The following is a 15,048-nucleotide window of genomic DNA, read 5'->3' as shown; positions in this document are numbered from 1 at the left end:
CCCTGGGATCATCCCGAGCTGAAATCAAGAGTTGGAAACTCAACAACTGAGCCACCCAGGAGCCCCACATCTTAACCCTTTTTAAAGGTACAGCTCAGAGGTATTAGTACATTCATAATGTTGTGTAACCATCACGACCATCCACTTCCATAACTCTTTTCTTCTTGTAAAACAAAAATTCTGTATGCTTTAAATAACTTCCCATGGTCTCCCTCCCCGCAGCCCCTGGCAACCACCATTCTACTGTCTGTTTGTACAAATTTGACTACTCTAGATATCACATAAGTAGAATCATATAGTATTTGTCCTTTTGTGGCTGACTTACTTCACTTAGCATAATATCCTCAAGGTTCATTCCTGTTGTAACATGTTACAGAATTTCCTTTCCTCTCAAGGCTGGATAATATTCCCTTGCTTGCATAGACCACATTTTCCTTCTCTATTCATCTGTCTGTGGACAGTTAGGTGCTTCCACATCTTAGCTACTGTGAATAATGCTGCCATGTACCTCAGTATACAGATATCTCTTCAAAGAACTTCAAAGATCTCATCAGAAAAATTCATTTAAGAAGTAGAAAATCTGTTTTCCTTTAGCAGCCTCCAAAGTAGAATCAAAAATAATTAGATATCTAATAAATGCATCACAACTAGATAAATGGTGCTGTTTTAAAACTCTATGGGGCGCCTGGGCAGCTCAGTTGGTTAAGCGTCTGACTTCGGCACAGGTCATGATCTCGTGGTTTGTGAGTTCAAGCCCCGTGTCGGGCTCTGTGCTGACAGCTCAGAGCCTGGAGCCTGCTCGGATTCTGTGTCTCCCTCTCTTTCTGCCCCTCCCCCACTCACTCTCTGTCTCTCAAAAAATAAATAAATGTTAAAAAAAAAAATAAAAACTCTAAGTCTGCTCTTTGGAAAGGAAATTAAAATGAAGAAAAATAAGAAAAAGGTTTTACTTAATGGAATTTTTAGATTTATATTGTATGATTTATATTTTCATATCTGTATTTATTTTATTTGTTAGCAGCTATTTGTTATGTCACATATTAAAATATTAACATCCATTAAAAATGGATATAAAGTATGCAAATCTCTCGATGGGGAAACATACAGCCTTGCTACTCCTTTTGGAATTTGAAATGATGAAATTAAAGCGATTAAGTCATAATAAGCTCATGTACATACAGAGTTAAAGAACCAGTCTAACTGCTTATTAACCCCTTTTAAGCTCATTCATAGTTAGCATCAAAGAAGAGCAGATTCACAGAAGGTTGGGAGGTAAGGACCCTTCCAAGTCACCCCATCTGACTGCCCAATTCACAGCAAAGGCCACTGAGACTCAGAGGGAGGGGCAATGACCGTGGTCACATGGTAGAAAGGGATAAAGCTAACACTGGAACCCACTGTCTGACTCCCTTTTTCTCTACACACATTGTCAGAAACCCTCCCAGGCCCATGTTGGATGGATCTCCCCAGTGTGGACGATGGGATCACATCCTCCTCTACTGGAAGATGAGGCCTGAGGGCAGCTGTGGTGGTGTATGTGCCCCACACCCACTGAAGACCAGCCCAGGCCCTTCCACGGTCCCAGGAGGGCCACCTGGACTCACCACCTTCTGCCACGCCCGCATGCCTGCGCTGGATATGGCCCCGGAGAAAGGTGGCATTCATGAACGTCTTGTCACACAGGTGGCACTGCATGGAAGGCAAAGAGTGGGAAGTGTGGTATCAGATTACCTAGCTCAGCCTGGGGCTCTCCCGAGATCAAAATTCCCATCTCTTTGGGACCCGTGGGCTGCTTCAGAAATGAAGGATCCGATTTGAACACGACCAGTACCCTGGGGAGCTGTGAGTGCTGACTGGGTATTTGATGATACTGAGGAGTTTTTGTTGGTTTTTCAAAGGCGTGATGATGGTCTTATGTCTATGTTTAAAAGTGGGAGTCCTCACCTTTTAAAGATCCATACTGAAATAGTTAGAGATAACACCATATGCCTAATACAGCCAAATGTAATGCAGGGCCGGGGGAAGTGGGTAGGGGAGCATACGAAAAAGCATTGGCCAGGGTTGATAATGAGTGGGCTGGGTAGTGCACAAATAAAGGCTCATTACCATACTCCCTCTTTTGTACATGTTTACATTTTTTCACAGTAAAAAGTTAAGAAAAAACAAAAACAATATCCAGGTCCCACCCCAGGGCTGAGAACCACCAGAGCATAGGACAGCAAATAACAGTATCTCTAATTCTGCTTCACTCTCCTCAAGCATTTCAGACCCTACCAATCTTTCACATCATCTTTTCACTGTAAAACTTCAAAATTTTTCCAACACAACTTTGCAGGCGGCCAATCCTACTCAATCAGACTAAGAGGGTCTATCTTTACACAAATGTGACGGAAACTGTCAGCTGTCCCCTGATACCTATTGCCCCTTTTTTCTTAGTTTTAGAAACCCTGATTTTTAGCTGGTCATGAGGTTAACGAGAATAAACACTATAAGTTCCAGCCTCCCTTGCAACCAGGTATGGCCATGTGACTACATTCTGGCCAATGACACGTAAGCAGAAGTGACAGATGCAACTTCTAGAAGGTGTCGTCAAAGAGTCATGATAGGACACTAGCCACTCCTTCTTCCTCTGACAACAGAACCCCCATTTTCTTCTGGGGAATTACCCTGTCCTTTACTCTCCAGCCATGGACTTTGGTCAATCCCCAGCTCCATGGTGGGACACGTGACTTAGACCAGCCAGTTACAACCCTGAATTCCCAACCCTGAGCTCACCAACCGAGATGGGTAGGAGACCCAAACACAGCCAGATACAGGAGACAGTGAAATACTAGTCAGGTTTCTGGGACCAAAGTAGGCCCTCTATCATGCCAGCCTTGAATCTGGGAAAATCAGATGCTAGCATTGCGGTGGCCCAACTTGCTACCACACAGACAGCAGCTTTCTAAGAACGGAACCCACACTGAGGAAGAGTCACCAAGAGCCACAGACAAACTAAATTCTAGTGCCACTGTCTGATTCCAAGGACAAGCCATACCTGAGTCCCACCATGGCTCTGGATTTTTCAGTTAAATTAACCAATAAATTCCTTATTGACCTAAGCCAACTTAGACTGCTGTTTTGTCACTTACTACTAAAAGATTCTGACCCTCTTTATCATAATTGACATTATATCAGTTATATCAATTACCATTCAATCAATTAATATTGCACCATATATTCCTTCCGTCCCACCACCCACCCTGAAACTATGAATTTCTTGAAAACCTGAATCAACATGACTTGTGCCTGCGCCCTCAGAACACGGCACAGGGCCTGGCCACCATGACAATTCACCAAACTGCAACTGTCCCCAGCCCACACTTTCCATGCAGCTGCAAATGTTCAAATGCCACTCTGAGTAATGAACTGTCACTTGGTTGAACATGTCAGAATGGGCCTGGCAATACCAGTCCCTTGCTACACACCAATTCTACACACACACACACACACACACACACACACACACCTCTTACACACACCTTTTCATATCACACTGCTACATGCACACACAAACCCTTCAAACATATGCTCCTGCCCTCCATAAATACATACACCTTTGCACACATATACATCTTTCATTCATTCACACACACCATAAATACATCTTTATACACACACTTTCACACACAAGCACGTTACACACCACATACTCTATATACATACACACACATATCATGCACAGATGTATGCTCCAAACATTCACACGTTAAGACACACATATTCACTCACACATCCTACATATACATTCACACATGCACATCCTGCACATGCACCCTCTCCACAAGCACACATATGCACACACATCCTTCATATACACACCTGCCACACATATGCAATCTACACACACACACACACACACACACACACACACACACACACTGTGTAGAACTTGATGAGACATCTCTAACATCTGCTTCTAACCTCAGTAAGCATGGCCCCCAGCAACCCCGGGGCCCAGGGCGGCGGTACTGCCCAAGTGGCCGGGCGACCTCCTATCTCCCACCCTGAAAAGACTCCTCACCGTGTGGTAGCCATGGGCCCCCGTCTGCAGGAGCAGCTGCTGCAAGGTGCCGATCATCTTGCGACGCCGGCGGCTCTCCTCCCGCACGCCCTTGAGCTCGTCGGCCTGGCGACCCAGCTCCTGCTGGCCTCGCTGCTGCTGCCCCAGGCTGGCCTGCAGCCGGGCCTCGAGCTGGGCAACGCCGGCGCTCAGGCAATCCTGGCAGTGCAGCAGGTACTCGATGGTGAGCTGAGCCAAGCGCAGCACCTTGAGCAGCACCGGGTCCACGGGCTGCCCGCAGCGGCTGCACGCCTCCCGGTCCAAATTGCAGAAGGTGACACCCGTGATGTTCTCCTGCAGGGTGGCCACATCCAGCTCCCGTGCCACGCGGTCCACATCCAGGGCGCTGATGCGCCTCCAGTCCACACTCTCAGAGCGAGGCTGGAACTTGAAGGTAGGGAGTGGGTAGGCCCCAAAGGGAGGGCCACTGAGGCCCTCAGCAGTGGTAGCAGGGGACTGCATGGGCTGAGGAAGCCCCGGGCTGACCACTGAGGGAGGGTGCCACCAAGGCCACGGCAGCAGGCAGAGGAGCTGAGAGAGGGCCTGGAAAATGAGAAAAGAGTCCAAGTTAGGCAAGATGCATGTGGCCGCACGTGCTACACACGTGGCCAGCAAGAGCCTAAGTGGGGTGAGGTGAGGGACGTGTGCAACAGCTGTAGTATGCCTGCATGCTCGGGCGAGAGAGGTGTAAGGCCAGGGTGTGGGCCTTATAATCACACAGATGTGGATTCAGATCACAGGTTCACATCCTGAAGCCTTCTGTGTCCACTGGGGAGCAGGGGGCCTACTTTGCAGGCTTGTGGTTAGGAATGAGGCATGGAGTGCCCCCTCCGCCGTGCCCCATACCCAAGTCCACTGCAAGAGTGCCTGCCGGAGGTCTTTGTCAAAGGGAGCCATCAAATGTCTAAGTGGTCCTTCTACAACCCAAAGTGATTTCAGGATAAAGTTCAATAACTTGCCGTGAGAGACAGGGCCGCCTAACTTCCCCCACATCCCATCCTCCCTCCTGTAACTGCAAGATTGTAGCGGAACAGGAGTGCATTACGTCTCCCAGTGGCCCCAGCTGCAAAGGGTGACCCTTACAACTATGCTCTCTGGTGGGATATGAGCAAAATGATGGGGATGCTTGATGTGGCAGCCATGTCTCTGCACACAGATTGTGCTCAATCCATCATGGTCTTTTTTTCAAACCTACTGGTTGAGAAAAGAGGCCCAATTTGTTGTCAAAAGACTCAGATTCTCCTCTGCACTCTCTAGGTAGTCACAGAAACTGTTCTCTCTCTTTAAGGAGTAAACTGACAGTAGCAAGGGGGTTTTAAAAGGAAAATTCCACTACTAAGAATTATACTTGTATAAGATAAACTTATACAAGTGTGCAATGGTGCCTGTGCAAAAACCATCATTGTTGTGTTGTTTGTAACAGCAAAGTACAAGAAAAAATATAAGAAAGTGAAGCACAAAGTACAAGAGGGGATACAAATGGTATCTCTATACAATGAAATACTATGCAGGTATTGATAAGAATAAGGCAACTATTGGGTGGCTCAGTCGGTTAAGCATCGGACTCTTGATGTCGGCTCAGATTGTGATCTCACAGCTCGTGAAATCAAGGCCCATGTTGGGTTCTGCACTGACAGTGCAGAGCCTGTTTGGAATTCTGTCTCCCTCTCTTTCTGCCCCTCCCCTGCTCGCATGCGCATTCTCTCTCTCAAAATAAATAAATAAACATTTAAAAAAAAAAAGAATAAGGCTACTATTCATGCACTGATACAGAATGAGTGTGTGTGTATGTATACACACACAGAGATATATCCCTATCTGCTTGAATGATAATTAATATAATCATATCTAATAATAATATGCAAAAATAAAGATATGTATACCTCACATCTGTATCTACCTATATCTATTCGATATATCTATACCTGTATATTCTATGTATAGAATATGTACATTCTATATATATATTCTATATATAGAATATACAGGTATAGATATATCCCACATTAGAGTGGTTGCCTATAAAGGAGGAAGGAAATGGGGTGTGAAACAGGGATAAATAAATAAATAGATGGAAAATGCATCAATAGGAAATGGATAGACAGGGAAGCCTTATACAGACCAATAATGGCAATGGTACATAAATAATATATATGCATGTACATACACATATATGAATGATTCAAAGTTGTTACTCATATATAATAATAATTAAATAAAATATACTAATTTATGATTCCTATATATGATTCATTATCTCCAACATTTTGTCAGCATAGACTATGGTATTTCTGTAAAAATAAACAAGCTGTGAGCAATGGTTGCCTCTGGGAGTGGGAATGGAAGCTGAAGACTGATTTTCCACTTTCCACCTTTCCATACTATTCAAAGTTCTTTACTATCATCATCTATTACTTTTATAATTTTTATTTAGAAAATACAATTTCTGGGTCGCCTGGGTGGCTCAGGTGGTTGGGCGTCTGACTTCGGCTCAGGTCAGGATCTCACCGTTTGTGAGTTCAAGCCCCGCATCGGGCTCTGTGCTGACAGCTCAGAGCCTGGAGCCTGCTTCGGATTCTGTGTCTCCCTCTCTCTCTGCCCCTCCCCTGCTCACATTCTGTCTCTCTCTCTCTCTCTTCCTCAAAAATAAATAAACCTTAAAAAAAAAAACTTAAAAAAATACAATTTCTGCCCTTGAACTTTGAATCTGACAGGGGCAACAAGAAGTACAGGTGACCCTATTTAATCAAGTTCTTTCTAGATGAGACTTTTCAGCACAAGAGAAAGTCAGAAGAGAGGTCACTGACCTCATGAAGGAGAAAGGCCTTGAAGGAATGGTGGGGCTAGGCTTGCAAGGTGGGGAAGGCCTCTAGGAAAGACCCCTGACCTCCTGAGCCTTCATCTGAGAAAGACAGGGACAGGCGTAATGGCCTGCCCTACCTCCCCATAGGGTCCTTGAGAACTGGAGAAGGTGCAAGGCGAAGGCACTCAGTAATGTTCCGGCCCCGGAGTATCGAGTGCCAGCCTCTGTGCCACACACAACCTCTACATACAAATTTACAAACAGGTATCACTGTTCCCATTTTACAGACAGGAAACTGACGTCTGGAGAAGTTACGAGTGTTGTCCCAGGTTAGGGGGCCAGAGCTGAAGTACGGTTGGAGGTGCATCTGGCTCCAAAGTGGACTCTGAACACTGATTCTTAAAGCTGTTTGTCCTAAAACTTCGCTTTGATCAGATCATGACCCCTTATGCCTCAAACTCCTTCATTCATTCACTCACCACCCTCCCTCATTCACAGCATGCCTAGTGGTGCCAGGCCTGGTGCCCAGCACTGGGGTTACCGGGGTATATTAACTACACATCCGCCCTCCACACAGGATCTCAGCATGGCCCCATGTTGCCACAGTACAATGTCCAAACCCCTCAGCCCAGCCTTGAAGACTGCTCACAGGCTGCCACTCACCCACCTTTTCCACTTTAACTCCCATGCTTCCCTTTCTCAGATACCCCTCCCCCAAATATACTCCAAAACCAAAACTATCCAGCTACGTGCACCCCCATCATGGCCATGAGAAGATCAGCTCATTTCTACTTCACATGTTGCACTACTTAAAATAAAAAAAAAAAAAAAAGGAGACAGGAGACATGATACTTACCATGCTCAGCTCCAAGCTGCCACTGTGTCACTGCAGCCCCAGAGACAATTGCCACAACAAGTTATGCCTCAGAGCAACAGCAGGTTGCCAGGCATGCCGTGGGGTAACTGGACACCTGCTTCCTATCCTTCCCCAGACTGAGAGCTCACCTAGAGCTCACCATTTAACTATTTAAGCTTTAGCCTCAGAGGTTTGCCCACAGTCCTCTCTCTAAGATTAAGGCCAAGAATGCTCCACCAGCAACTCTCTCACTTCTCCCACCTTTTTGAATGTTTCTTCCAGCCTCTTCCTGGAACAGTTGCTATCTTTTTCCCCTTCCTTTAACGTGGGGAAGAGTTGTGGGTGGGCAATGCCCTTGTGATACTCAGTTGTTCATTCACAACCCATCCCTCCTTGCACACTCACCCAGAAGATGAGCTCACACATACCCACAGCGTCAGCTACCGAAGGCCTGCTTTAGGCTGAGCCTCAGCCACTCCCAAATCTCTTTCTCGCTGGCCCATCTCTCTCTTGGGACCTTTAGATCCAGCCTTCTAATACTGATATACCAGAAATTGCAAATCCAAACTCCCCTAGGGCCAGGAAGGTAGCATTAAATGCAGGAAATATGACAAATGATTCCCTACTCGAGTGTCCAAGATACAATTAGGCAGTGGTTCTCAAACTGGTCCCTACTAGCAGCAGCAGCAGCAGCTGGGAACTTGTTAGAAATGCAAACCCCCAGATTTATTGATTCGGAACAACTTTACTAGGAAGTGTTGGGGATTGTGGCAAAATGGGGAGTGCACACCCTGTTTAAAAGGGGCAGCTCGCCTGGTGGTTCAGTGGGGTGAGCGACCAACTCTTGATTTCAGCTCAGGCCATGATCCCAAGGTCATCGGATTGAGCCCCACATCAAGCCTCTATGCTGAGCATGGAGCCTGTTTGAGATTCTCTCTCTCTCTCTCTCTCTCTCTGTCTCTCTACCCCCCATCCCCACTTGTGCTCTCTCTCTCTCTAAAATAAAAAATAATAATAAAATAAAATCTTAAAAGGGGCAGCCATCACTGGGCTTCAGCCATATGGGAATGGATTTTATGTGTCCCTCATTGGCTAATTCTAAATTCTAGTACCTAATAAGATATTCAAAGACCTTTATGAACTGTTTTCAAACCAGCTTTCTAGCTGCATCTCCCACTTACAATATTACTTACTGTGCACACATTCATATCTCTGGCATATTTATTTATAGGCCCTGTTTTTAAGCGCTTTATAAAGAATAACTCATGTAGGGGTGCCTGGGTGGCTCAGCTGGTTAAGCATCCGGCTCTTAATTTTGGCTCAGGTCATGATTTCACAGTTCGTGAGATCGAGCCCCACGACAGGCTCTGTGCTAACAACGCAGAGCCTGCTTGGCATTCTCTCTCCCTCTCTCCCTGCCCCTCCCCCGCCTGTGCTTGCATATGTGCGCTCTCACTCTCTCAAAATAAATAAACAAGCATTTAAAAAAGAATAACCCCTGTAGGGGCGCCTGGGTGGCTCAGTCGGTTAAGCGTCCGACTTCGCCTCAGGTCATGATCTCACGGTCCGTGAGTTCGAGCCCCGCGTCGGGCTCTGTGCTGACGCCTCAGAGCCTGGATCCTGTTTCAGATTCTGTGTCTCCCTCTCTCTCTGACCCTCCCCCATTCATGCTCTGTCTCTCTCTGTCTCAAAAATAAATAAACATTAAAAAAATAAAATAAAATAAAAAAGAATAACCCCTGTAATCCTCAGGACAAGCCCTCAAGGGGGTACTAATATTATCCAAACCACAAAGAAGTAAAGAAGTTTGCCCCAGACGCAAGAGGCAAGATCCAGACCTATGCAGCCTGGTTACGGAGTCTGACCTCTTAGCCACTATCATGCTGCCTATTGGTAGAGATGGACCTGCACCACATCCTCCTGCTCCCACTGCCCGTGAATGAACGCATGCTTCAAGGCTTTCCTCACACCTGACAGCCACCATAAATCCCTCCCAGGCTCACAGTCAGAACTCCCTGCCTCTCCCCTGGGCTCCCAGAGCAGGGTGTACACTCCTTTGGGCACCTGGCCACGCTCCGGTCTGTACTGGTGTGGCTGTGCAAATCTGTCATCAACAAATGACTCCTGAGCCCCTATTAAGTGCCAGGCACCATGACTGGCACTCAGAATTGATGGCGACCCAGGCAACAGTCCCTCCGTTGTTAATGAAACCAGTTAGCAGTTCTGGAAGTGTGTGCTCCACACAGTTATAAGGCTCGCCATGCACTATCCCACTTAGTTCTCACTACAACCCAGGGTACAAATGAAGAAACTTAGAGGTGACCCAAGAGGGCAAACGACTTTCCCACACTCATACAACTAGAAAATGACAGTGTCTGCCTCCAGAGTTCTCTAGAATGACAGAAAAATACACAAAAATTACCCTACAGACTGGTAAGTGCCAGGGTAGGAGCTAGGACAGGGTGCAGTGGGTGTACCAAGGAGAGGCCATACCAGGACATTCCTGTCTCCCTTCTCCCCCCCTTCTCCCCCAGCTATAAGGTCCCCCAGGGCTTATTCATATCTGTTGTATTCTAACCCCTAGCATATTACTTGTACTCCAGCTTGCTATTCACCTGAACAGAACTGTCAAAGTTTCTGTGTACCAGGCACTGTGCCAGCCTTGCTATTTCTACCCATCATACAACCTTGTACGTAGCTCTGATCTGCCTCATCTGACAAATGTAGAAACTGAGGCTCAGAAAAGCTAAGAGACCTGCCCCAACTCACTCAACTGTTAAATTTGAAGCCAAAATTCGAATCAGATTCTGACTCCAAAGCTTTGGAGTTATGCCAAACTACCTCCCAATGACGATGATGATGATGGCACATAGATTACTTCCCATCATGGAAATGACAGTACCTGAGATCTCTTGTCCAATCTCCGAGAACAGAAAGATTTTACAGGAAATCACAAGAGGATCAGTGCCGGAGGCTCGAAATTTTCTCTGTATCTCCACAGAGAGTAGCTGAACACGACTCAACTCCACAGCTTGCATCCAGATTGGGATGGCAGGAGACAAAGCCAAATAAGAGTGCTGCGGGTTACCTGGAAACCACACACCCCCGACAGGCAGGAACACAGTGCTTTCTCCAGACTGAGTTATCAGCAGACAGCTTTCCCCACATCTGGAAATAGAAACACAAGGCAGAAATGACTTGCTGTCATTACGAAATCTGAAGCCATGTTAACCGTCTCTAGATGTTTTGATGGGATCCCAGGAAACTTCCAATCCTAGATCAATGCCATGCATTAGTGGACCCCAAAGAATGCTATTTATGCTAACATTCCAAGGTTGCTTCATTACTGAAGAGATGGTTTCTACCTGGGGCAATCCCACAGCCAAGAAAGAAAGCTTTCTTGCCTTGCACACCCACCGTGATGAGGTGCTCACCACTTCACGAGGCAGCCATCCCACGGAGGAACAACTCCTGAAGACTTTACGGTTCTTCTGAAACCTGCCCACCTATAATCTGTCAAAGATAACTTGCACAAAATCAATCAAATGGCTGATTCTAATACAAATTGACAGCTAGACTATACCACTGCTGCTGCCACCTTACTGTCTCTTCTGCTCCTTCAAGAACACAGCCAAGAGGAGCTGTTAGAGTCAAGGTGCCCTGGCTCCTGAGCCACCTTCAGCAGTACACGCCCTGGGAAGCCCAGACATGTCATTAGCGCTCACTGTTATGGCTGCCAAGGAAACCCTCACACAGTTTGCAAACAAGCTATGCTCACACCAAAGACGAGAGAGCCCTGGGGATCCCAAAGGAGATGAGAGTGACTCAAGAGCTCTTCTGGAACACTATCATTACAGATCTTAGCCTTATTCCCTGATTCTGTTGTTTTCTAAAGAAAGGTGTACGTTTCCCACTCCCTCTTGCCCTTCCTGGGGTCTGCACCCACTCCCAGAACCAGCAAGTAGCGAACCGCTCTCTCCCTTACAGCTGGCTTCCATTCCCAGGAACTTTAAGGAGGTAGTTTTCTATCTTTATTCTTTAGTGTAGTTGACACACAATGTTACATTAGTTTCAGGTGTACAACTAGCGATTTGACAAGTTTATCCATTATGCTATGTTCACAAACATAGCATACATAGTAGCTACATACAAACATAGTAGCTACTACCTGTCCCATTCCATCGCTACTACAGTATCACTGACTGTATCCCTTATGCTCTGCTTTTTATTCTGTTGACTTACTCCGTAACTGGAAGCCTGTATTTCCCTCTAAGGAGGCATTTTTTAAAAACGGCACCAATAGTTTTGTCAAAAACCTCTCTTAGGTTTTTACCACAGCAGCATTTTCTTTAAAATAAAAATTGGGAGGGGCGCCTGGGTGGCTCAGTCACTTAATTGTCAGACTTAGGCTCAGGTCATGATCTCGAGGTTCATGAGTTCCAGCCCCGCATCAGACTCTCTGCTGACAGCTCAGAGCCTGGAGCCTGCTTTGGATTCCGTGTCTCCCTTTCTCTCTGCCTCTACCCCGCTCTCTCTCTCTCTCTCAAATAAATAAACATGAAAAAAATTTTAATAAAATGAAAATTGGGGGAAGGGCTTTGACTGGCCTTGCTTAGGAGTATTTTAGGGAGGAAGACTACAAACCGACATGACCTATCTTCCTAGGTACAGAATTGTCAAAACTCACTACTGCTTTTCACATCTAAAAGAATACCAGTTCAGAATATACTGACGCTTTCTTTCCCATGGAGCCCCCACAGAAACCCCCCTAGAGGCGCAAGGCCTAGGTACAGCTGGCATTGCAGGTAGTCAACCCTGCTAACCAGGACTGGCCCTTTACAAAAGGGCCCTGCCAGAGGGTTCGGAACAGCCCACCAAGTTGCCCCCTTCCCTGCTCCTGTCAGTGTCCACTGAGCCACAGGCCTTTTGACCAAACCCCAGCTCTGTGGCAGAAGCCAGTTACATTCCACAAAGGAATTCAGGCTTCTGTTCCCAACCTGAAGCATATACACCTCTGTGGGACCATTTTATCAAGTTGGACAGTATCCAAAAGTATCTCCACATGAGGAAGATGTCTCTAGACCCCTGGTGCTGACAGAGACAGGAAAAAAAAGACTGTTTATCAACCACTTGACTGTAGGACTGGCCTTCTGTAAGTGGGGTTGTTCTCACTGGCCAGTCCTCAGCTCCAGGGGGACAGAAGGAAGTGATGAGGGACCCTGACAGAGGAGGGAGACCACCCACTCTGTCTGCAGATGAAAAGTGTGAGAGGCCACAGTGAAAGCACCTCACTCACCAGGCTTCTCTTCCAAGTGCTGTGCTGTTAGAAATCAAATTCCATGAACAATGGAGGGGCAGGTAGGGGCCGGGCCCTTAGGGGTGCTGGGTGAAGGCTAGCCCCTGTCCAAGCCCTCCAGACCCCCTTCTGGATCCTCGTTCCGTCCTGTACAAAGCAAGTCTCCCCTGGACTTTATCTGCATCGACTTCAAAAGGAAAATACCATTGTGCTGCCTCCTGCTAAACTCCAGCCCCAGAGCACAAGAGAGACAAACCAAGATGCCAATATGTTTGTTTTTAAATCACCTCATTATCAAAAGATCCCCCTTTACCTGCAGAACTCAGAGCATCAAGCCCCCCCAAACCATTTTACTTTTTTCAAAAAGTAAGCATCCAAGTCTGTCCACCCAGGGAAGCCCAGTCCTGGGGGTGCAGTCACTCCTGCTTCCCTCCCGGGGTACCTCGGTCCAGGGCAGGCCGAGAGAGCTGGATTTGGGGGCCCACGCGGGGCGCAGGAAGCGGCGGTCCAGAGCCCCAGCTCCGCCGGCTGGTCCCCTGCGGGGCGTCGCTAATGTTTAACCTCCGGCAGCCCGCGGCATCCACAGCTCGGACGGCGAGGGCGCTCCCCACCCGCACCCCTCCCGAGCCGAATTCCTGCCATAGTTTTCCCACGCAGCCCCGCTCTCCTGGGGGCCGCCGGAGCCGGCAGAGGTCCGGAGGTGCGGGCTCCCCAGCTCGGCCCCAGCCCCGGCCCCGCCTCCCGGCTCGCTCCACAGCCCCGACCTCCCGGGGGCCGTTCCCGGAACGCTCGCCGCCGCGCGGCCGGGGATGCTCCCCCAGCGTCGTGAAGCCCGGACGCCCTCCCCGGCGGGCACAGAACCGGCCGCCCACCCCCGTGCAGCCGACCTGCGGGCCCGCGGGCGACAGAGCCTTCTGTACCAGCAGCCGGAGGCCCCCGGGTCTCCGACGCCTCGCGCTCTCGAGACTGCCTCCCCACCCCACCCAGACGGGGGTGGAGCTTCTCCCATCCCCCTCCCCCCGGGACGAGCTATTTTTAGGTTGTTACAGAGAAGGGAAGGAGGGAATGCCACGTTTAATCCGTTGCGAAAATCCAGGATCCAAGAGAATGGCTCCCAGGCCTTACTGAGAGGGCGGCCGCGTGGAGCCCAGGGAGGCTGGACGTGCTCCGGGCCACCAACCCACGCCACCACCACCACCACCACCACCACGAACAACAACAACAACAACAACAACAAAGGCTGTTCTGCTGAAAAGCCGGAGCAGTTGCAGAGCTAGTCCATATGGCGAGCAACCCACAACCCCCAACCTTCTAGCTTGTCCTGTGGATCTGCCTCTGAAACCCAGGACCCAAGAACTCTTTCTCCCCTGATATGGTCCCCCATCCCTAGCCAGTCATTGCTTTACTGAGACTCAGATTTCTGGTTTTTTTTTTTAAAGGTCTTCCTCCCGTTCCAGTCTCAATCTGCAAACGTGTATGGCAACAAGTGTTGGCAAGGATGTGAGAAATTGGAGCCCCTACCCCTCCTTTCATTGCTGGTGGGAATATAAAATGGTACAGCTGCTGTGAAAAAGAGAATGGTGAGTCCTCAAAGAATTGAAAATAAAATTAGCATATGATCTGACGATTCCATTTCTGGGTAAATACTCAAAAGAATTAAAACAGGGACTAAAACAGATACTTGTACGTTCCTGTTCATAACAGCATTATTCACAACAGCCGAAAGGTGTAAACAACTCAAGGGTCCGTTAACATATAAATGGATAAACAAAATGTAGTACATACATACGATGAACTGTTATTCAGTCTTAAAACATAATGAAGGACTGATACATGCCCCACTCTGAATAAACCTTGGAAATACTACGCTAGGTGAGATAAACCAGATGCAAAAGGAGAAATGTTATATAATTCCACTTACACAAGATAACTAGAATAGTCAAATTCATGGAGCTATTCCAGAAAGTAGAATAGTGGTTACCAGGGGCTGG

At 47.6% G+C, this 15,048-nt stretch overlaps 1 protein-coding gene and 1 long non-coding RNA gene across 7 annotated transcripts in view; one reads left to right on the top strand and one right to left on the bottom strand.

Moving 5' to 3' along the window:
• DZIP1L (DAZ interacting zinc finger protein 1 like) overlaps positions 1-14,052 on the bottom strand; it is a 43,871-nt gene extending 29,819 nt beyond the window's left edge. Inside the window, exons 1-4 of one of the 6 annotated variants that reach the window (XM_078432313.2) lie at positions 13,945-14,052; positions 10,664-10,929; positions 4,064-4,645; positions 1,605-1,689 (exon numbers count right to left, since the gene is read on the bottom strand). In XM_078432313.2, coding sequence (XP_078288439.2) covers positions 1,605-1,689; positions 4,064-4,564 — 586 coding nt within the window. In that variant the 5' untranslated portion in view covers positions 4,565-4,645; positions 10,664-10,929; positions 13,945-14,052. Of the gene's footprint in view, positions 1-1,604; positions 1,690-4,063; positions 4,646-7,761; positions 7,823-10,663; positions 10,930-13,499; positions 13,622-13,944 lie in introns of those variants that run through there. The other 5 variants (XM_078432315.2, XM_078432314.2, XM_078432316.2 and 2 more) reach the window with 5 other exon arrangements.
• A 12-nt stretch (positions 14,053-14,064) lies between these two features.
• The window catches only part of LOC132683136 (uncharacterized), a 48,070-nt gene continuing 47,086 nt past the window's right edge, over positions 14,065-15,048 (top strand). The window contains exons 1-2 of the long non-coding RNA XR_009612064.3: positions 14,065-14,342; positions 14,497-14,637. This is a non-coding gene — a long non-coding RNA (uncharacterized LOC132683136). The remainder of the gene's footprint in view (positions 14,343-14,496; positions 14,638-15,048) is intronic.

The sequence above is a fragment of the Panthera onca genome, chromosome C2 (genome assembly GCF_046562875.1).
Source record: "Panthera onca isolate mPanOnc1 chromosome C2, mPanOnc1 haplotype 2, whole genome shotgun sequence".
Taxonomy (NCBI): Eukaryota; Metazoa; Chordata; class Mammalia; order Carnivora; family Felidae; genus Panthera; species Panthera onca.
Note: the sequence above shows the minus strand (reverse complement) of the source record. Positions and strands in the feature narration are given on the sequence as shown.